General features: G+C 39.4%; 1 protein-coding gene across 1 annotated transcript in view; it reads left to right on the top strand.

Annotated features, from left to right (window-relative positions):
• The window catches only part of LOC125456043 (metalloprotease TIKI2-like), a 383081-nt gene extending 359258 nt beyond the window's left edge, over positions 1 to 23823 (top strand). The window contains exons 6-7 of the mRNA XM_048538687.2: positions 3797 to 4069; positions 18522 to 23823. Of these exons, the coding sequence (XP_048394644.2) occupies positions 3797 to 4069; positions 18522 to 18711 (463 nt within the window). The 3' untranslated portion in view covers positions 18712 to 23823. The remainder of the gene's footprint in view (positions 1 to 3796; positions 4070 to 18521) is intronic.
• The last annotated feature ends 333 nt before the right edge of the window (positions 23824 to 24156 follow it).

Genomic DNA, 24156 nt, shown 5'->3' with positions numbered 1-24156 from the left:
ATTCCAGTGTTATCGTCAACAAAATCTCAATTCAATGACTTGTACTTTATCAGTATTCACAGAAATAATCTACAGGTTGTTCTATTTTGGTAACAAGAACCAGACAGATTTTCAAGATCCATTCTGTTATTCTCATATATTTCAAATCATTCCGCAGGACTTTGGTAAAACAGCAGGGAAATATATTACATTTGAACAAAAGAAAATGTGCTTTCACTTGGATTGAAAATGCATGTAAAAAGTTCAGATGTTACAATGAAGTTGAAGGTCACCAGTCTACTAATTTGCAGTGGCAGCAGACAGGCTTGTTATCTCCAAAGTCAGTAGACCTTGCAAGGATGTTCTTAAGTATCTTCCAAAGGCTTTCAGTAATCATGCCTGCCTGTGTAAATAACCATGGGTCTTCAGCCAGGATCAGATAAGTAGGTCAACATAAATCTTCTTGTTCCTAGATTCTTTTGAGGTGATTTACAATTTATTTGAAACAAAGAATTGGAGCAATATGTAAATAAAATACGTAGTTATGAAGACTGCACCTCCAAAAAGAAACTTAAACTTATTAAATGTAAAAACAAATTATACATTATCGTTTAGAAGAAATGCAGTTTTGCAAATGTGGGACTTCTTTTGAAAAAATCAGTTATACTTTCTAACGTTATGATGCTAAATTCAAATTTAATGTACTAATTTCAAAGAAAATATGATGACTGTGTAACTACATTCAAAAATAATTTCACCAAAAAAAAACCTGTGTGAAAACATTCTCCATAAATTACTTATCTGATTTGTTGCTACCTTTATGTTCTCTTTTTATAGTCTCTCACACACACAACCAGAAGCAGTGACTGTGCATTTAAGTTGAATTTTGTTTACTTTTCTGGGTCAGTTTTGTTGCCATTTCAAAATGAGCTCTTGCTGAGGAGGGCAGATTTGGAGACCTCAGGTAAAGCAACATGAAGAAAACTGCTTCACCCAGACAGTCATATCAGATGTGGGAAGACTTCCGAAGGAGTTTTGCCAGAATAGCTAACAGTATATGCGAAGGACCAGGTCATGCACCAGGCCATCATCATTTTGGAATCTCCATGAGTTGCTGTGGGAAGACCACAGATGACCTTTTTGTAAATACAGCTTGTGCTTTTGTATTATTTTTAGAAAAAAAGAATGAAAATGTTCCCAGAGAGAGATGAGAAAGTGAAATTTGAAACATTCAAAGAAATCTCAACTGAACTGTTAAAGGCAAAGCAGGCCCAAAGACCAAATGGCCCACTTTGGTCCTAATCTGTTCATATGCTCTACCTCAAAGAAACAAGTGTTTAATTTGGACAGGCTGAGGGAACAAAAAGATGTGTTTTACTCATATTACTGTAGCGCCTTCTCCTACAGTTGAGTGTAAGTGCTAAGCCTCAGCAGCATGGGAGCAACATTTTTACAGTAAGAGAAGTTGCCCTCTCTCAGATGTCAGAAAGTCTACTCTATCACCATACCCTCAACCAATAACAGCTACAGAGCCAGAAAGATAACTTTGTCAGACTATGTTGTAGTCAGGCCCACTGAAGATTCAGTCCCTTAAAAAGACAGGGTCATCCACTCAAAAAGCCTCATCTTACTAATATTAGCTTTTTATCAGTAGTGTAGAAGCCACTAAGATGGGACATTCATAGCAATAGTAGAGTTAGCAAACTTTCTTTTGAGAAAAACACTGTAGAATATTCCCCTGGAAAACAAAAGAGATTAATGCAATTATTTGCTTAGAATTAAATTTATTGCCTTTATCACAAGTGTGGCTATGCTATACATTTTCTTTAGATTAGTTTTTTTTACAAATCTGCATTATTAGAAAATGATTGAGGTAGAAGTTGGTTAAATGGTTTCAATGTAGATTGCAGAATGAAGGGAATGGCGCAGGTGGTAGAAAAGACTGATCATTCTGGGGCAAACACAAAGGAGACTGGAGAAACTCAGCAAATTTGCTGGCCTCAATAAAGAGAAAAAGAATTGTATCAGACTCTTAAGCATTTTCTCTGTTGATCAATCCAGAGATTCTCCAGCACCTTTGTGTTTGCTTCAGGTTTCCAGCATCCACATTATTTTGCCTTTATTCAGCTGATAATGCTGGGATCTTTTTCTGACTTACCTGTCTCAGAAAGCTTAAGCAGTTAATTCACTGCAGTGCTCTCTCTACTGACCTTCTTCCTTGTGATGCTTCCTCATGTTCATCGAATCCCTCCTTGATCATGATGGTGCCTTTTGTTGCTGTGCCTTCTCCTATTCCAATCCTCTTTGCATTGTCACCTTGTGCATGCAGCTGTAAACTACAGTGATGTGGCCCAGTCTGTCCTGATTGTTGCTTCAGCTCTCCTCACTATTGTTCACCGTGGGCGCTGTTTGCATCATCATTCTGAGTTATGGTAGGTCTCTATAGTGTCTGCTTGGTCTAGTATGGTAGAGGAAATCCATCTGATGATGTCATTTATTGGATGTTAGCAACTTTGTTGATGTATAAGTTACGCTGATAATAATAGACATTGTTACAGAGGCTATGAGGATGACTAGGTGATAAGTCTTGCTCCTTCAAGATCCCAAGCTGTTCTACCTCCAGGCCTGCGTGCCATCATCACAGTGTGTGCTGCTTAAGACACTTCTCAGCATTATTGCTTATACACCCATTATTAAGGAAGCCCCCTGCTCAGAATATGTGAGGGGCAGTGAATATTCTTGGTGGTCCCATGCGCTGATTATATCGGTGTTGTTCAGGAAACTGAGCAGTTGGTGAGTTTGGTGCTGGTAACCCTTATGTAGAATTAGATAAACTAAAATGCCCAGAAACTGACCAGTGCTCCAACTGGAAATATGGCCATGTTTATGCTACAAAAGTCCCTCTACCCATCTTACTTCATCACCCCAACTATTCATTTCTTCTGCATGTGCTTAAAACCATTTTGTGAATTACCTCGATCACCCCTTGTCTGAGAAATTTACATAATGAATAAAAAATGCTTCTATAGAATTCCTTATTGTCCCAAAGTAGCCATCTTCTGGTTATCCTGAACAGGGGTAAATGAGCGTTCTAGAATTTAAGGTAGCGACAGCAAAATTACATGATTCTTCATCAGTGATCACACACTGTTTTATGTTTGTGAATATTTGTAGAGATAAGCAATTATATTTCTATATTACCTCCTGTATGTGTTAATCAATTAGTGTATCTTTATCGAATAAGTTTTGACTGATGATAAACCAAGGTTGATTGATCTTTTTGTTTAAAATCTGATATAGGTATCATATTTAATTAGTAATTAGTAACAGGAAGATGTATTCTTACTACATAGCTTGCAACATGCAGTAATAAGACTAGAGCAACAACACACTCCTTCTGCCTCAATTTTAACTGGATACTGACCCAAGCAAGTACTCCTTTAGGCTCAAAGTACAGTCATGCCAGTCAATGCCAATAAATTACATGCTTAGTTGCTTTTGGGGCAGAACTGTCCAAAATGATATAATTAGCAAACAGTGGCGGTTTTGTAGAAAAACTGACAGTTATGAGCTTTCCATGTGATATAATCCTATGTTATCGATTATGGGAAATAGTCAACAGGCCTGGCAGCATCTATGTACAGAGAAGAGGAGTTTCAGGTCAATGACAATTCATCAAAACCCAAGTGACTTGAGGTTTTGTCTTCTTGCTGCATCAAAGATGTGAAATGAAATCGAATAAAATGAACAGGGATATTAGCAGGCTTATGTTATGCTGAAACCTTAAACTGATTGATTCCATACTTATTTTGTAAAGGAAAAAGACAGAGAAAAGTGAATTATCTTCAGGTAGTTCGTCGCTTCCATCAACTTCCACTCCAATTGATGCGTCATTGGAAGATTCCATGCCACTTCCTTCTGAGACCTCTCCTGTTGATTTAGATGATGACATCATTTCTCCTCACCTCCTGATGCCAGACAGCCTTAGTCAATTGGAAGAGTTTGGCCGCCAAAAGAAACGGCAGAAGAAGCTTCCCAAGCAACAGCGTCAACGACAGTTCAGTGACCTATGGGTTCGCATTGAAGAGAGGTGGGTTTTAATTTTCTTTTTCAGTTCTGGAATAAGGATTCGACATATATGGCATTATTGTGTGAAAAGGGAGAAATACATTTATCTTCTTCTTAAACTGTGCATGACACAATGGATAACATATATACAATGAAAATATTCAGGTGTACAGTCGGTTCTGCTATAACATGTGTTTCTTCAACGTAGACTGTCTTCAATGCGATTGAAGAATTTAGACCACTATTTGTAGAAAGCAAACTCTCCCTACCTGTGTTGGCTATAATGAAACAGAAATTAGTTTAAATGACACAGCAATTGAGTGATTTTCCTACAAGGAAATCACATGAGAGCAGAATTATTGTGTTATATCAGAATTGACTGTACTTTTATTGTTCGGTGGGATTAGATATCTATTGAATTAATAGTGCAGCTGTAGTAGTCTCTAGCCTGAGGCTTTAAATGATATAGTCAGGGAAAATAGGCATGAGGAAGGTAAAACTTCATTGAAAACAAATAACTTAGCACATATCCAGAATCAAACTTGGGAATTTTATGGTTTACATAACTCGTTAATTTATTAGGTGGGCATATTCACACCATCAACTATTCCATTAGAGCCTCCATAACAAATTGATAATATTTACTTGGATTAAACTTTGTGCTATGGATTTTAAGTCATAAAATCTCGTTGTTAGGAAAGGTTGCTCTGATTGCTAGATGTTAACTCATTTTCTACTTGGTTTTAGTTTGCTTTACAGTTTGTGCTTAACATAGCTTTGGATTAACATAGCTTTGGATTAACATAGCTTTGAACATTAACGTAGCCAGAATGTGGCATTCTAGTGGGCTGTTGTTTCTGTACCTTCAAAAATATATGTTGCAAGTTGTACCAAAAATTGAGTAAATTAGTGTACCCTTTGTATGATAATCAATTTGTATAGACTAGAAAGCTTTAATATCAACTCGCCAGTGACTTAATCATCTAAGCTTGAGTACTGGTAGGACATTACAATTAACGTTAGCATTTGAGGGTTAAGGAGGGAAAAGTTAGTTTATGGAAGTTCCTGGTACTGATAATGACTTAGTGATCCCTGCTATAAAAGTTTCCTGTCAATATCAGGTGAGGCTTGATCATTGTTTCTAAAGTAGTCACAGAGTATGCTCTCACTCACTGTCAAGGCTCACGCCTTTATGTTAGTAAGTGAGTTGGCAGAGGACAGGCAGCCATGCATCTGGACCTAAGCATAAATCAACTTGTTCAAAAGAGAAAAGAAAAAAAAAATTGAATCCTTTCAGGCAGCACAGTGAGTTACTAGATCAGTGCCCAAAACTTGCATTTTGCATTGCTGGTTGTTAGTTTCTGGGATTTGGGTAGTGGCAACTTTAGCCTTGATTGACTGTATTTCACAGATTGTCATCAGCTCTAGCTTTATACTGACGTTCAAAATCCACCTAGGTACATTTGCCGAAGTGCCTGTTGCTCAGTCAGTTCATCAGCCTGACTAGCAAATAGCTATAATTGTCCAACCACCAGGAAGATCACAGGATCTGGTTCTTACACCATGCCTACGCACAAGTAGACTTTGCATCTGGTTTAGGACCCTTAGCCAACTGTTTCCTCCCAATATACAGGTGTGCTGAAGTTGCTGTAGCACTTTCTTGACTATGATCACCTAACTCAGCGCAGTCTGAGGATTAAAGTCGGAACCTGTCCAGTCCTGTGGGTCTTAACATTGAGAGATAAAACATTCACCTTCCAAATTTCCTTTCATTTTCACTTCCCATTTCTTTTATCTTTCAGGTTTTGATCCCGTTCTGTTCTCTATATGCACTACTTTCTGCTGAATGCTCAGGAAGTAGGGTAATTAATTTCAAAACCAAAGCCTTTAGTCCACAAGCTGCACAGCTATGAGCATACAGTTTATTCAATGGCAAGCTCTCAAGAGCTCCATAGTAAAAATCATACACTAAAACTTGAGGGCGGCACAGTGGCCTCACAGCGCCTGGGACCTGGATTCGATTCCAGCCTCGGGTGACTGTCTATGTGGAGTTTGCACGTTCTCCCCATGCCTGCGTTGATTTCCTCTGGCTGCTCCAGTTTCTTCCCACAGTCCAAAGATGTGTAGGCTAGGTGGATTGGCCATGCCAAATTGCCCACAGTGTTCAGGGGTGTGTGAGTTATAAGGGGATGGGTCTGGGTGGGATGCTTCAAGGGGGGGTGTGGACTTGTTGGGCCAAAGAGCCTGTTTCCACACTGTAGGGAATCTAATCTTAAAAAAAACTGCAGTCAGTGCAAATAATTTTTTAAAAAGATGGTAAGTTTATTAGTTTTGAAATTCACCTGGAAATGCTATCACCTGCAGAGAAACATGTTACAAATAACAAATATTAAATGCTTCATATAAACACGGAAGGGGAATGATACATGTTTGTGAAGCATCCTTGGCTGTGCACACGTAGGAAAAGTCCTGGAGGCACTGGCACATAACTGTGTGCTGTGGGTTGTTTATATTAAACTCTAACTGCAGATTGTTAAATGAGATGTTAAGTGCCCTCAATTTTCTCAGCTACATTTAAGGTTTACAGATTGGCAAAAGCAAAGGTCTGGAGAGAGAAATGTGGTTATACTATTTTTTAGTCAATAAGTTAGTGACCTATTAATTGAATATGCCATATTTTTAATAACTTCTGAGAGAATAAGCTCAGAGATAGTTTCCATTTTTATTAAATCTGTTTACATTGTACCTTGCCCTGGATTCGCTGCCTCTTTATCCCTGCATTTCGCCTGAAGACACTAGATTATTAACTTGATAGCTATGACAACCCAAGTTGCCATTCTTCATTTCACAGTTTATGCTATGGGATTTGGCATTTCATGCCACTTCCTTATCATACTGTACTGACTACTGTTCTTGCATTCCATTTTTGTTTGTTGCTTAATCTTCTCCATTTATTTTTTGGATTTATTTTCTGTTGTTTTCCAGTTTGCTCAATCTCTGCTCTTTGGAATGTTCCCAATCACAGTGACTGAGTATCTCAATTATGGAACATTTACCCGCTGAACCAATGGGTTAACATATGTGTCCATTGTTCTCACAATTTCAGTGGAATTACTTGCAGTCTGAAATACTTATCAATCATGTACCCTTGTTGACAGACTATTGTCAAATAGCACTCTGATTTGGAACATTATTGTGCTGCAGTATTTATTAGCATTGATGTATTACCAGATGAAATCTCCCTCTAGCTGTGTTTATATCCCAACAAAGCAAACTGAGATGTCAGAAAGTTACTCAATTAATAAATGACTAATAATACGGAGTTTTTTTGTTACACTCAGCTGGAAAAAGAATCTGTTAGAGAGTAAAAATCACAGCAATGAGAGACCAGTCAAATTTGAAATCTTAGGATGGCACAAAACCTGATTTAACAGTGAAGCAGGATTCTTGACCCTTTAGCCCAAGCTTACCAATGAGCTACACTGATATATTGTGCCAAGGCTAATATGATAAAGGGGCAAATGAACCAGGGAAAATAAAAACAAAATAGTCTGTTCACAAAGCATGTCATTAATGAGCAAATCAGCCAACAAGTTCAAGAGATGAAACGCAATGTGAGTTACAAATCTCCACATCTTGCTGGATAATTTACACTGCTCTGCAGTTTGCTAAATCCAGAAACATCTACCCAAAAAACTTGGGTGGAATTCTACATTCACTATCCATTAAACCTGCTGCAAAAATTTGGGATGCATAATTAACAATGTGCGTTCGCTTTTAATAATATGGTCATTATTAAGGTGATGCCTATCAATCCCAGAAGGAGCAATTGCTGCCCGTGGGATAAACACTTCGAGATTCACTGAATTCAGTTTGTCTTCAAGCACTAATTCAATTGATGAACATGGTTTTATTTCCCATCTCAACAGGAACTTCACTGCTGTATTTTTCTTAAGGACAAAAGTTACACTCACGGCTTTAAAACATGCCTGTGCTTCTATCTTCTGTATATCTTCCAAATCGATGATAAACATTTATGCTGGACAGGCCTCTAATTGCAGATGCAAGAATCTATTACACGTTATTTATCTTTTATCTCAGTGCATTCTTAACTTGTGTATATACACTTTGTTTTAAAATACAAACTTTGTCCTTTATTTTGAAATCGTTTCTGTGCAAAAATGATCAAGAAATCAAATCAGGTGATCGAAAGAACTGAATATCCTACTGATTATATAGTTTGACACAGTAGCATCAGGACAGCAGGTGCTCCTGCATGGATCCCGCTAACATCTAACTGAGCTAATGCCATACTGCAAAAAGTAATTAGATCATTTAAATATATCTATGGCTGTCCAGACATCTTATGCATGATGAATTAGGGAATCAGAAGTTGGAATATCAAGCACTAACAACTATTGCATGGATCCCGTTTGCCCTTCAGTCAGTTTTGTGTCCTTGGGTACACAGATCCCTTCAGGTGTGATCTTTGTCTGGCCTGAGCCTGGACAAGGTCTCCCAGGTTATCATGATTCCAGATATATACCCCAAATTGTTAAGCTTCTTTTTGAAGATGGATGAACTTCTTTATTCACCCAACCCTTCAGTCATGTGTGCCAAGGTAAAGTTAAATAAGAACCCTGCTTTCTGGATGCCTTTTTCCCCCAGACCAACTGAATTTTGGTTTTAAAAAGCCAATTTAACCAGGCTTTCTTAAGTTAACCAAAGAGTGAGTTTAGCAGTTCCTAAATGTGAAAACAATTGATAACACATGGAAACAGATTGGGAATAAGAAGTGAGTGCTAAAAAGGATTATAGCTCAAAGGACATATTGGTTTAGTATCTGGATCGTTCATAAAGAGGAGATGGTGGAATGTTAGTTGGATCATCCGTTTCAGGATTCTTGGCTTCATAGTTAGTTGAGATCCTATGATGATTCCTTTTGACAGTGGTTAGCTGGGAGCACTCAGAGCAAAAGTGTCCTTCTGTCCTCCTGTTTTCTTTTGGCTGGATTGTTAGCTATCTAGCTTCTAGCACTCGGAGCGAGAGAGGCCTTTGACCTGTGGTGAACAGCTGATTAGTGAATGGTTCTTCGACTGAGATATTCGCAGCTCACTAGTGCTTGAGCCAGACTTATATATCCTTACCCCAAAAGCACAAAAAGATCAAGGTTGCAGTCAGTTAACAATCCCGTTTTGTCTATTACTGGAAGGGCCAAAAACAAACGATGTCTGCAAGAGCTGGCTTTCTGCTTAAGGGGATGGGATTGGGGTCAGCCCCTTCATTAACTTTCCCAGTTACATCCCTCTTTCTGTTTGAAGTACGCCTGGCACCCTTCACATACTACATTCCATGGATCCAAACAGGTTATTACCAGACATTGCTAAATGTGCAGTCATTTTGTTTTGTCCGTTGCCATTCTCTTTTTAAAAGAATTTAGCATCAAAAGGTAAAAATGTCCAAAGTACCTCAAGGCTGTGATCTCACGTCATGTCAGCTTTGGAGGCCAAACAATCAGACAGCAATTTGTGAAAATGACCATGTTACAGGGTGTGGGACACAAAGGAATAAACTGTTAATATGGATGACCCTTTATCCCTCGTTTAGAAATGTGTGAGTCGCATTTTGATTACGGTGCCGAGCAGTAATCTTATAATTTGCCACAAATCTGAGGTTTTGATGAAGTTTAAAAATAGACTGTGACTAAAGAAGTCTTGTTCCTGCATTTTCAATATTGAGCTTAGAGTTATCAATGGCAGATTCTTGATTTGAGGCTGATATCTACTCGTAGTTGTGAGTTTTTATTATGCCTCCTTGTGACTGAACAGGCTGGCTCTAAACTCACATAAGTCTGAGCATGTGGAGCAGGACTTCTCACAACATGTTGGATCTACAGTGCAGGATTTGCTTCCTTTCCTTTTCTTTCTGTCACCACTCAGTCTCATCATTGAAATGTTGTGACACAAAATGTGATGCACCTCAATGGACAAGACACAGCCGCTTTTAACAATCATTTCCAACATGTCCCAGTCATTAAAGTCATTTCTTCTACGTTTCAGGAAGTGCTTCATAATGTCTTTGGGGCATTTTCTTTGTCCTCCTTGTTCGTTTTTCAATAAATGAGAAAACAAGGCATGGTATGGGAGATGGCTCTCAGCCACCCAGACATGGTGTCCAGTCCATACATGACAATTTTGCAGAAGTTCTGCTTGATTGCTTCTGGATCTAGCTTCAAAAAGGATGCTAATGTTTTACTGACTTCAGTTTGACTCCCTGTTAGCAGATTCCTTGGTGTGTCTTGTAGCAATGTGGTACAATCCCAGTCTCTGTGCCAGAAGATTTGGGCTCAAGTTCCACTGTTTGCTAGGTTAATTTTTTGGTAACCAGTAAGATTTAAATCCATACACACATGCCTTTTGTGGAGGCAGTTTATTGACTTCTTCAATCTTACTCTCTCTCATCGCACAACCTGTATCACAGGCGCTCCATATTTATACGTGCTCAAACAATTAATTTCTCTTCATCTTGTATAAAGCCATAGCCAAATCTAACAATGTGATTAACCAGACATTAACACTGTCAGTGAATCTAGGGGTTCAGGAGGTGGTAATGAATTGATAATGGAATTCCTCTACTGCTCTTATATGTTACTGATACACAGTCTCGGTCTCATAGACAGGAGCGTGGTGAGGGTACTAGAACTTTGATTGATTTGTAGAGGTCTTTGTTGTTAAACATTTGCTGCCACAGTTTGTGGAAGATTAAGCTGGTATAGCTGATCTATTGAACCTCATCAACTGTGGCCTTTGGAGATAGGTAGAAAATATTCTAGAGTAATTGGCTGACTAGGTATCAGTTGATTTCAGTTTTGTTTTGGCAACGTTCAAGGACAGATCAATTTGCTTGTTTGCAGAATTTAACAGTTTGGGAGTAATTTAAAAATCTGGAGCACCACAAGCGGTCATCTGTAAACGGTAGATCATGCTTTTTTTGTGGTGATTAGTTTAGTTCTGACACAAAGATTCTGAAGTTAGAGTTCACCACCTAGATGGTATTTAATATTGACATGAGAGGGAATTGAATTTTTGAGATAAACTGTGACCTTGAAAGAATATGGGGTATGACTGAGCACTGATGTAGGTTGTAAATGATATTTGCAGTCTCTTGGAAGATGGTTTCCTTTCAAACAGACCAGGTGAGCACACATTGCCAATAGCTGTCAAAAGTTCTTAATTTCTTCACATTCAGATTCTTTCAAGGTTCTGCTGTTAATGTTTGAGTCTAACAAACTGCTGCCTACAGGTACATCTTGTAAGTGATAGATGCTGCAGTTTGTTATATACACTTTGCTATGGATGAGATCAGTTAGAAGGAGAGGGTCACTAGATTTGCCGCTCAGTCTGGACACCCACAGCTACAGGGAGTCATGGATTCTGATACATACAAATACAACTTATCAACCAAAAATGATTCCCACTCCATTAATATTCAGCTGTTCTGCAACACTGAAGACCATCATATGTATTTGCTGCTTGCTCATTAACCATTTTATTAAAACATACCCAGATCTTCTGTGCTTATCAAAGTCTCAAGCTGCCATGGAAGACTCAAACTTACACTCTCTGGATTGTTATTTCAAAAGCATAACCACTGTGTCACTTTCATGTGGGACGTGTGTAGAACAGGATAATGTTGTTCAAACCATCATGTCTGTTTATCATGTGTCAGCAAAAAACATAAACCTTTCTGATTGTCTCTATGTGTGCAAGAGTTAAGAGACATTAATCTGTTCCATACCGGAGGCCAGTATCCCTCATAATCATATGATAGTATGTAGTGTGAGTAACAGATCCATCCTTTAAATATAAACATGTAGTCCTGAGCAGAATGAGAATTATTTCCTGAACACACAAATTCTAGGTCTGGAAGAGGCCCTGGAATAAAAGAACTGATTTCATTAAAAGCTGTAGAAATATTCACCGTTTATAACATAATGTTAGGCATAACTCAAATGTGTGTTTGCACCTCAAGTAACTATGCTGTTCTAGTAGAACTGGGACTATTTTGTCACTGATCTAAAACATAAAAGCCCATTCTATCAATCTGACATACGCTGTTAAGTTTTTTTGAGATGAAAATCTGTTTCATATTAGAAGCTTGTCTCCTTTAGCTTTCTCTTTTTTCTTATCAGATGAAATACTTGCTGTATAGAACAGTTAAAATGATTCATACCATATGATAGTCTACAAAAACGTGTCTCTTTTCTATTGTCTGTTAAATTTGCTATCTCATGTCTTTGGAGGAATCATTGTGTAAAATTTTATAATAAGCTGGCATATCCTAGATGTGCCAGGGATCAGAGGCATTTTCCCCAAGATAAATAAAGAATTGGAGAAGAGGTAAGAGGATGTCTATGGCAGGAGAGGTTTGCACACAAAGTATGCAAAAGTGTCATTTTTCAGACATTTCGCTGACTTACACAGTGGACATTGATCAACACAACTGTTGACATGAAAAGTGCAAATCTTATGTTGACAAATTGTTGTATGAGAAAACTCATCGTGCCAGTATTCTGAGTTTGTCCTTAATAAAGGAAAGACATGGAAAATGAAGTTTTAGAAATTGGGCATCAGATTCACCATTAAGTATTTATTCCAGTAGCATAACAGAGTAACAAATTGGCATCATGTCCGGGAGTGAGATTATTTATTAATTTAAATGTTCCAGGACATAGTAATAAAATATACGTATCTGTAACTTGTTTCAAATTTATAATATTTTAGACATGTCCTTCAGGCCAAATCATAATTTTTTTTAAAAAACTCATGGGATTTCCTGAATATATATTGGAACATTAGATAAAAAGGATCAAAGAAACTTAAGACACAAAATAATTACACAACACTTGTATTTCTTTGATAATAAAATGTGAGGCTGGATGAACACAGCAGGCCAAGCAGCATCTCAGGCGCACAAAAGCTGACGTTTCGGGCCTAGACCCTTCATCAGAGAGGGGGATGGGGGGAGGGAACTGGAATAAATAGGGAGAGAGGGGGAGGCGGACTGAAGATGGAGAGTAAAGAAGATAGGTGGAGAAGGTGTGGGTGGGGAGGTAGGGAGGGGATAGGTCAGTCCAGGGAAGACGGACAGGTCAAGGAGGTGGGATGAGGTTAGTAGGTAGCTGGGGGTGCGGCTTGGGGTGGGAGGAAGGGATGGGTGAGAGGAAGAACCGGTTAGGGAGGCAGAGACAGGTTGGACTGGTTTTGGGATGCAGTGGGTGGGGGGGAAGAGCTGGGCTGGTTGTGTGGTGCAGTGGGGGGAGGGGATGAACTGGGCTGGTTTAGGGATGCAGTGGGGGAAGGGGAGATTTTGAAACTGGTGAAGTCCACATTGATACCATATGGCTGCAGGGTTCCCAGGCGGAATATGAGTTGCTGTTCCTGCAACCTTCGGGTGGCATCATTGTGGCAGTGCAGGAGGCCCATGATGGACATGTCATCAAGAGAATGGGAGGGGGAGTGGAAATGGTTTGCGACTGGGAGGTGCAGTTGTTTGTTGCGAACTGAGCGGAGGTGTTCTGCAAAGCGGTCCCCAAGCCTCCGCTTGGTTTCCCCAATGTAGAGAAAGCCGCACCGGGTACAGTGGATGCAGTATACCACATTGGCAGATGTGCAGGTGAACCTCTGCTTAATGTGGAATGTCATCTTGGGGCCTGGGATGGGGGTGAGGGAGGAGGTGTGGGGACAAGTGTAGCATTTCCTGCGGTTGCAGGGGAAGGTGCCGGGTGTGGTGGGGTTGGAGGGCAGTGTGGAGCGAACAAGGGAGTCACGGAGAGAGTGGTCTCTCCGGAAAGCAGACAGGGGTGGGGATGGAAAAATGTCTTGGGTGGTGGGGTCGGATTGTAAATGGCGGAAGTGTCGGAGGATAATGCGTTGTATCCGGAGGTTGGTAGGGTGGTGTGTGAGAACGAGGGGGATCCTCTTGGGGCGGTTGTGGCGGGGGCGGGGTGTGAGGGATGTGTCGCGGGAAATGCGGGAGACGCGGTCAAGGGCGTTCTCAATCACCGTGGGGGGGAAGTTGCGGTCCTTAAAGAACTTGGACATCTGGGATGTGCGGGAGTGGAATGTCTTATCGTGGGAGCAGATGCGGCGGAGGCGGAGGAATTGGGAATAGGGGATGGAATTTTTGCAGGAGGGTGGGTGGGAGGAGGTGTATTCTAGGTAGCTGTGGGAGTCGGTGGGCTTGAAATGGACATCAGTTACAAGCTGGTTGCCTGAGATGGAGACTGAGAGGTCCAGGAAGGTGAGGGATGTGCTGGAGATGGCCCAGGTGAACTGAAGGTTGGGGTGGAAGGTGTTGGTGAAGTGGATGAACTGTTCGAGCTCCTCTGGGGAGCAAGAGGCGGCGCCGATACAGTCATCAATGTACCGGAGGAAGAGGTGGGGTTTGGGGCCTGTGTAGGTGCGGAAGATGGACTGTTCCACGTAACCTACAAAGAGGCAGGCTGTATTTCTTTGTTATTTTATGTTCAAGTATCAATCCCAATGTCCAAACACATCTTGAGTTATTGAATGCTCTAAGCTTAGTCTAAAAAATCCTTGTTTTCAAATTTCTTACTCTTATATTGGTTCAAGACATGTCCACAATAAAGCCCAGAATTTTAAATACAATCACAAATAGTCATTTGTCTGGTATTTTATTGCCATTAGTGTGAGCAATCACATTTTACTCCTTCACATTGGAGCCTGGGTGGTATTTTCTGTTTCTTTGGCTGCCCTTTTATGCCATCTCTAGAAATTATATGTAAAATTGAAAATCTTCCATGATAGCCTGTCGCACCCAATGAGTATTAGTGCTAATTAGAGAGTTAATTTTTATACTGTTTTTGAAGTGAAGTCAGCTCTTTGCTTGGGCCCTAATCTTTACACCGATTTAGGTCTCCTTTGCAACATTTTGCGCTCGTTGATTAGATTGGAAGTGCATTTGAGTGAATGTAGACATGAACAAAATGGTACCACAGCTAAGCATATGATTACAAATGTGTCCTGCAAAAACCTTCTCATGTTTTATTCACAGTATAGTAGACACTGTCATTTTAGGAGGCTCTATTTCCAGACAATGGGTTACCATAAAGAACAAAACTACGACAGTAAAGAGGCTCAGCATCTCCAAAGCCATTAAAGACACAGACCTGATTTCTTTTTCCCTCTGGAGATGGGAAACAGTGGCGAGCTAACAGTCACCCTTTGCAATTTTGATAGCCCTCACCCCCTCAATTGACATGGAGGTAGATTCTCCATTCTATGTTCCAACACGGGTGATGGGCAAGATCTCCAAGTCAGACGGTCAGTCAGCATTTCCTCAGGGTAACTTCCTATGCCCAACTATCTTCAGCTGTTTCATCAATGGCCTTCAATCCATTACAAATACAGAGATCAGCAAATGGACCATATCCATATCTGGGCTAAAAAAATGACAAATACAATTCATGCTCGGCAATGACCATCTCTAACAAAAGAAAATCTAACCGTTGCCCCATAACATTCAATGCTATTATACTGGTTGAATCTCCCGCTGTCAACATCCTGGGAGTTACTATTGTTCAAAAGTTGAAGTGGTCCAGCCATGTAAATACAGTGACTACAAGATCAAGTCAGGAGCTAGGTAACCTTTAGGAAGTAACTCCCCTCCTGACTCCCAGAGTCTGTTCACTGTGTACTTGGAATGAAATTACATACTCCCCACTTGCCTGGATGGGTGCAGTTCCAACAACACTCAAGAAATCTGATATCATCTAGGACAGAGCAGACCACTTGATCAACCCCTCATCCACAAATATTTATTCCCTTAATGACTGACATACAGTAGCAACAGTAATGTACCATCTACAAGGTGCACTGCATAAATTCACCAAGACACCCTGGACAATGCCTTCCAATCTCATATCCACCACCTTCAAGAAGGACAAGGTCAGCAGATACATGGGAGCACCGCCACATGCAAATTCCTCTCCAAGCCATTCACCATCGTAACTTCGAAATATATCACCAGTCCTTAGGGTGCTGGGCAAAATCCTGGAACTCCCTCTCCACCATCATTGTAGGTAAATAGACTGCAAAAGTTCAAGGTGGCAGCATATCACCAATTTCTTAAAGGCTGTTGATGATGGACAATAAATTCTGGCCAGAATAGAAATGCCCATATTTCAAGAATCAATAAAAAAACTGTGTTCTCTTCCTGTAATAAATACAAAGACCTGCACTTGCTAGAAATCTTCACACAAGAGTGCTGGAGGAACACAGTAACTCTGGCAGCATCTGTTGAGATGTCAGAACATCACTAGACTCAAAATGTTAACTTTGTTTTTCTCTGAACAGATGCTGCCTGACGTGCTGTGTTTCTTTAGCATTCTGTGGTTTTCTTCCTTCTCTGATAGTTACTTCTGGTGTTGCCATGGTTCTATCCTTGGCCTCCTGCTATTTTGTTTCTATGTTGTCCCACAACAACAGTCTGAAAGCACCCTAATAGTCTCCCACATAGTCCCTCAACACAGTTTTGCCTCACCACACCTCTCAAATCCTATGCAGTTGCTAATTTCAAACTGCTTATCAGACATGCAGTCCTGGATGAGCCTAAATTCCGTCCATTCTTAATATTGCTTATGTATTTAAGTGACTGCTGGACATGCACATGGACAGCAGTGAATTGAGGGGAATGTGGGTTAGGTTATTTTATTTTTGGATTAGGATTATTCCACGGCACAACATCATGGGCCGAAGGGCCTGTACTTTGCTGTACTGTTCTATGTTCTATGTTCTATGTATTGTTAATGGCCCCACTCAACATTGCACTTCTTAGCTCTGTTCCTCTCTGTCTAGGATTAAACTTCTCTGTTCACAAACTTAATGCTGTATTTGATCCAGAGTTGAGCACGCATCTTCATGCTTTCACTAAGACAACCTACTTTTACCTCTGTAGCATCACCTGACTCCCAACAATTTCTCAGTTTATCTGCAGATGAATCCCCCATTCGTTACCTCTGACTATTCCAATGCACAACTGACTGACCTTCTGCTCCCTGTAAACTAGAAGTCATCCTGTCAATGTCTTAAATCATGCCTGTATTTTCACCCATTTGTCCATGTTATTAACTAACACCAGCAGCTGATCAAATAAAGCCTTGGTTTCGGAATTTTCATTCTTGTTTTCAAATCCTTTCATGAGCCTTTTCTCACCTGAGACTGTAGTCTCTTCCCGTCACTGTTACTTTATTTCTACTCTAAATTGTGATTGCTCGTCCCTTATAATCTCCAAAATTGAGTATCTTATACTACTTCTTTCTCACTATAATTTCCTTCACATCTGAAATATTCTCACTCATCTAACTATAAATTCATGAGCATTCTTAATTTTATTCACTCTGCCATTGGTGACTGTGCTTGCAGTTCCTTCGGTCCCAAGTTCTGAAATTTAGTCCTCACACTTCTGTTCCTTGCTTTCCTTCTTTAAGGCTCTACAAAACCTAACTCTTCGACAATGTTTTTGGTTGAGTCCTAACATTATCTGATATAGTTTAGCATCATACTTTGCTTAGAAAGCACGTAGCTGCCCTTGTTTAGAAAGCCTTGAAAATTGACATGTTGCAGCAAGCAATTAGGAACCACATGGTATGTTGGCCTTTATTGCAAGACAATTTGAACAACAGGTAAAGGGGGCTTGCTGCAATTATGTATGTCTAATTGAGCCCCTGGAGTACTGTGTATAGTTTTGGTCTCCCGAGTTATGATAGGGTACATTTGTCAGAGAAAGCGTCCAATAGAAGTTCTTCCTAGAATGGCAGTATTGTTCTTCAAGGAGACAGGACATGTAAGAATCTTGAAGAATCAAAGTTGATTTCAGTGAAACATGCAAGGTTCTTATAGGGTTCAACAGGCTAGATGGTGGAAGGATATTTCCACCAGTTGAGAGTGACAGTACCCAAGGGTTTACAGTCACAACACAAGGGATAGGCCATTTAGACTGTAGTGAGGAAGAATCTTGGGATGCCCTGCCCATAGGGCTATGAAAGCTCAGTTATTTAGTATACACAGTGTCGAGATTTGGAGATTTCTAGACCTTAAAGCTATCAAGAGAGAGTGCGGGAAATAGCGATGAGGTCAAAGACGAGCCGTCATCAAGTTGAAAGGTGAAGAAGGCTTGGGCCTACTCCTGATTCAATTCCCCATGATCCTAGCAATCCCCCACACCTGAAGGGAGGGTTACAGTATATTAGGAAGATCCCTCTGCCACTCTGCCACAACATATTTTACGTGAAGTATTCATTTTACTGAAACTATTTATTTGATATATTTGACAAACTGGTATTTCATATCAACTTTCTCAATTTTATCTGTAATGTGAAGTTATTTAAAGATGCTATTGTTCTTGGCTGCCTACTTCCTAGGTGTCTGATGTTCCTATTTCTTTTCTTTCAGCACAACAGTCATGCCATCCAATATCAGAATTATCAACGGTTACATCACAGTGGAACCTGCGCACGAACCTTCACATCCAAAGGAGCAACGTCTCACTCTCAACACTGCCTCAATGGCCACCGCCCCATCAGCAACTGTGCTCCTTGGTGGGGTAGTCTGTTTAATCTGGAGTCTGCTGTGGCCTTCCTGACCCTCTGCACACGTAATCTTAACCCACACCATTAAGAGAAAAAAACCTTAAAAGAATTTCTGGTGTTAGCTGATGGAGCTTTTTGTCATTAAACATAGGAAGTGCCTGTGCCTTCAGCTTGGTGGACCCCACAAGACTTGGTTGCATCAGAACTGTCATGTTCTTTGTGATGATGCAGAAGAAACTAAAATGAGACTCAGAAGCTCAAACAGCCATATGGTGACAGCATCTTCTTTTTGTAGAAGGATATTTTCCCATGATGCTATGGGACACTGTAAATTTACTCCTGATAGTCTATATGTTCAAATAATGTATATTTATTCCCCATCAAAAGTTAATGTTTTTGTTACATATATGACTCCAAAACAAAAAGTCCAGAGCTCTGAAAAGTTATGATTTAATCTGTTCAAGCAAGGCCCATTTTATCCCAAATGTCAACTATTTATTTGTTGAGAAATGTATTAGCTGAAGATTCCTTCTGAGTCCCACTTTAAAGCATTAACGATTCAGTTAATGTTCAGTTTATCCTATAGACCTGAAGATAACTGAAAGATGTCTGTCCTGTTCATTCTTCTTAAAGGTTAGGATGTTTTCCTGCAGAACCGTGGTTAGTAAGTCTCACATCTGAACCTTATAAGCAAACATGTTCCACATTTGAAAGATGACCTGTATTCTTATTGAGCTAACAAAGCTGATATTACAGAAGCATCTGCCTCATCCAGTCTATTAAAGATTAAAATCACTCTATCTAGGCACCCACATTATACATTGTTTCATGCCTCTGTAACCATAGTGATTAAAAAAGTTATTTCATATTTGCTCAGTTAAACCTACATTGTATCCTCGATTATACATAGTAGCACAGATATCTTTTGGGTCAGTAGATAAACCTGGAGCTTCTGGCTCAGAGACACAAGTACCCACAAGGTCTTGTTAGCCATGGGAGAAGCCTTCACCATGCAGTTTGTAAGTTTGATCAGTCTGTGAACCTTTCCACTACTTGCCCACGATTGTTCAAAGGGAAGAGATGTTTGCATGAAGATAGGAGAAGGAAACACATGGAAGCAAGTTTGGATTCATCACAGTATAGTTGATAAAGAACTTATTTTCTATATAGCTGTTTTGATGGTCTTGAGATATCTGAATATCCTTCACAGTCAATGAATTACACATCAAATGTAATCACTATTGTTATCCAGGAAATCACGTAAGCCAAACTGCAGCTGGCAAAGGTTCACAAATATCACTGAATTAATCTGTTTTGATGTTGTTGCTTGAATGATCAATGCATCCAGAACACCATAAAGACTCCCAAGTTCTTTAAATAATATCTTTTATACCAATAGGAACAGTCAGATGGGGCCTTTAACATGCCATCAAAAAGATTGTACCTCACAATACTGTATTTCCTCACTATTTTAATACTTCAGAATTACATTGAAGCATCAGCCCATACAACATTCTCAAGTCTACAGTGAGACTTGAACCTTTGAGTGTGTCAGTCAAGAATGCTCTCTACCACTGAGCAAAGGTAAATCTCATATAATCCAGCGGCTCTGACAATTTCAAGGATACATGTGTCGGCTGGTGCGATACAAAGCTGTGCAGAATAATATGTTCCTGGGTATGATGTCTGAGCTGATCTTGGCTGAGACTGCAAAAACAGCATAAGTGGCTTCAACACCAGGAGATGGAGATATTAAAAATATTTGGTGTTGCTGATGGCTACCCTTGAAACCTGCTGGAGTGTTCTTATGTACTACTCGGTGCTGATGTTGTTTGTTGTTTGTTTAAAGTGATAGTTGAAATGTAGGCTTTTGAGTGAGGTACTGGAAAGCAGCTGGCTCCTTTGGGAATGTCCTATGATCAATTCAGGATCTTTAGCAGAAGTGGAGAGAATATATAATCTGATAATTAAAGCAAAAGGCCCTGTGATTGTTGAGAGTCCATCCCAGTATCGCTTGTAGTGCTTGGTTCCTCCACCACACCAAGACCCAGACTAGAAATGTTCCCTGCAACACCAGAGATGGGATCATCTGCCAGTTCTGGGTTGGTTAGCAACCACAGCCTGATCTGTCCTTGCTAAGCAAACCTATTCCACCTGAGGCCACCTGTGTGGGATTTAGAGTGTCTTCCTGAATGTTTGTTTCCAATCCTGTCCTTACAGAATTGATCTTTTATTTCCAGGTAGATATTTGGGTTTTGTAAAAGTGACAAGAGTGCTATTGAATCCGTACAGTGTTAATAATAACTCAATTTCATGTCGGATTTCAACCGTTAACTCTGTTTCTCTGTCCACAGATGCTGCAGACCTCAGAACTGCTGAGTTTTTATTGGATTTTCCCTGTTTGTTTCAAATTTCCAACATTTGCAATAATTTGCTTTTAAACAATTCCCACAGTAGCCTGGAACTCTCCTCCAGCAAATACCTCAATTCACATAAGAGTTTCAGACAGAAGAGAAAGTGGTGGAAAACATAAAATTTTTCTGCTAATGAAATTTAAACAATATAACCAGCCAGCAGATATTATGCACTGAAGAATTGCTTGTGCAACTTAAGGTATATTTACATCACTCAGTTTCATCACTATGAAATCATATCTGTTTCAGACAGTTGGAGTAGACTGAACATTTAGCACATGCCATCAGTCTTTACAGTTTTAAAAACATCTCCAGAATTCATAAGATGTTCTTTTTCTTCTTCATGTGGCACGTCTTTTACAGGCATTTTTTTCAGTTGACAAGCACATCTGATAACGACCACTTTGAAGTCCACTGCTAATGCTCAAGGTTAATCGTTACTTTCAGTAATCATGGGAGTGTTTAAAGGAGATCGTTTCATGAATTGATTTAGAACTGAATTTTCATTTTCTGTCAAAGCCATGTTCCATTTCACTGCCATGTTAGATCATAAAAATATTTTCTGTGTAGTAAGTGCATCATTCGTTTTCAGTGGTGGCAGATTAACGGCCAAGATCCAAGGAAACACTCTATGATGAGCAAAAGTGCATCAAATAGAGCTGAAAATGGCTATTTCCTCAAAAGGTTGGCTTAAATCTAAACAAAATTTGGACGAAGGGCTACTGCTATTGCTGAAATGCTGCTACTGCAGATATTGAATTGCTAAGGGACAGTTTCCCAAAGGCAATAATTAGTCTGTCATATCGGATTAGAGATGTCCCAATAAAGATTATGGCCTCACTGTACTTAGCTATTTGAACTGAAATTACCAATGACGTTCTTTGTTCATCTATGCAGATCACCTGACTTCGCACTGGTGCATGTGACTTCTGCATTCATATGGACACCATCCATTCTACCCATATTTAGTTTTCCTTTCTGCTGTGTCACACTGTGTCCTTCATCATTCAGTACCTTGTTTTTCACATTTTAGCTTTGTAAGTGAGATTACTTCATTCTTTAGGCGTCCAGCATGTATGATAGAAGCAGAAAGTACCTTATATGTGGGTGTTCTGGTGGGTAAGACAAGAATTTTCTCAACTGTGATGCCTCGCTGTTTGTAATTGTCTGCCAAGGCTCTCCTTCAAAAATCATACAATGAAGAAAAGTCAACCTGTGTGTAGTACCAAAAAGTTGCGTCCACCCCTACAGCAAGGTCCCAGCATTGCCTGGCTCTGCTGGGAAAGGCAACAGATTTGGATTCAAAAAATAAAATGACTGCACATCAATTTTGTCTTCCTCAGTCTCAAAAATGCTCAGTGAACACCACTGGTTTGATATCCTGTGGTTGATCAGTCATCTAAATCGTGTTATCACTAAAGTGCTATTACACCAATTCTGAACTTAATGTCAAAGATTGTTGAGAGGAAAGAGGGCATAATGCCAATGGGATATGGGAGCTTTACAAACTTAAGGCTGTTCCAGTACATTTTCCGACTTGACACATGGATTTTTGTTTTATTTGTTGGTGGTACGTGGGTGTCGCTGACTAGGCCAGCATTTATTGCCAATTCCTCATTGCAGAAGGTGCTGGTGTCCTGATAATAGCCAAGGAACCTGAAGACAGTCCATTGCCTTATTCTTCCAATGACTTCTGTGGAGACGAGTCCCTGCACTTTTTCCATTGATAATTTTTTGGCAGTTCCTTTAAAAATGTCACCTCCAACTGTAAACTGGTATTATGGAAAAAAACACATCTGTGTGCACACTGAACAGAAAATGGGTTATGAATAAATTGGTACACATTAAGTTATTACAGAAGCAATATATTTTATTTTTGTCATCTTTTGGCATTTTTGTAACATACCTTGACACCTTTCTCAGCGCACTGCTGTAAAAGATTCTATTAATGTTATTTTTTCAGAAATATTATTTTTTTAGTGTAATGTAATGCTGTATTGTAATAATTTGGAATATGTATTAGAGTAATTGCAGTAACCAAGTCAATTTTTTGCAAAGACGAGGTGGTGAAAAGAAATGGATTGACTCCATAGTGAGGTTTTAAAGGCAGGATCTTGTAAATTTGAATCAATATGTTTATTAATAATTATTATTATGGATTTAAGCATTTTATATTCTTGTAGAAAACCAGTACAGAAGCTCATTACAGTATTTTCTTCTATTGTAGCTATCTATCCATGGCCCTACTTACATGGAGGTGTTCAGCAATGACTTGCTGGGTTGTTGTAATTTTTCTCACCTCTCTGTTTAGCCAGAATTCAACAACTGGATGATTGTTATATTAAGAGAAATTTGGCCCAACATATCAAAGTAAACCTAAAATATATCAGCTTTGAAAATGTTGCCTAAATCAGTATCTAGTTTAATATGCAGGGAACCATATAGCAGCTTCTGCTGTCATGGGGTCCCAACTTCTGTGGAGACATTTGATGCTAACCTTTTTTTCTGTAGCAAAAAAAAGTAAATGGTATTTTTGATTTAATTTGGGAAATATGTGCTTTAGGCAGAGTAATTATTTCAGGTGGAACGATTAATTATAAGTTTCACACATTCATGTAAATAAGGCCATAGTTTGCATTAATCAAATGAATGTAGGAACGTACCAAACCTGAAATAGAATTATTTTGTTTACAATTTTCACTTGGCTGTGCTTGCCACAAAATTGTGAAATTTTGGAAAAAAAAGAATAATATAAAGAGTCAATAAATCATTATAATTTAGTAGCTGTCTCCTAGTGAAATCTCAGATTATATGTGCTGGCTGCAATTGGGAGGCCTTAAAATGAAGCAAATACTGCCACCTTGGGACAGAATGTAGCAATTATAGCAAACACCAGACTTGGCTGCTTTTTCACATTATACTACACTGATTTTCATAAAGATTCATTTAATTACAAATATTGTTATTTGTACTAAACAATATTATCATGTTACTAAAAATTTCATTACCTTGAAAAGAAATCTATTGAAAAAAGTAAATGCCTTATCTACATCACTTCTCTGTAATTAAGACATATAGCGTCCT

The sequence above is a fragment of the Stegostoma tigrinum genome, chromosome 8, assembly GCF_030684315.1.
Source record: "Stegostoma tigrinum isolate sSteTig4 chromosome 8, sSteTig4.hap1, whole genome shotgun sequence".
NCBI lineage: Eukaryota > Metazoa > Chordata > Chondrichthyes > Orectolobiformes > Stegostomatidae > Stegostoma > Stegostoma tigrinum.
This window is presented reverse-complemented; position numbering and strand designations above follow the sequence as displayed.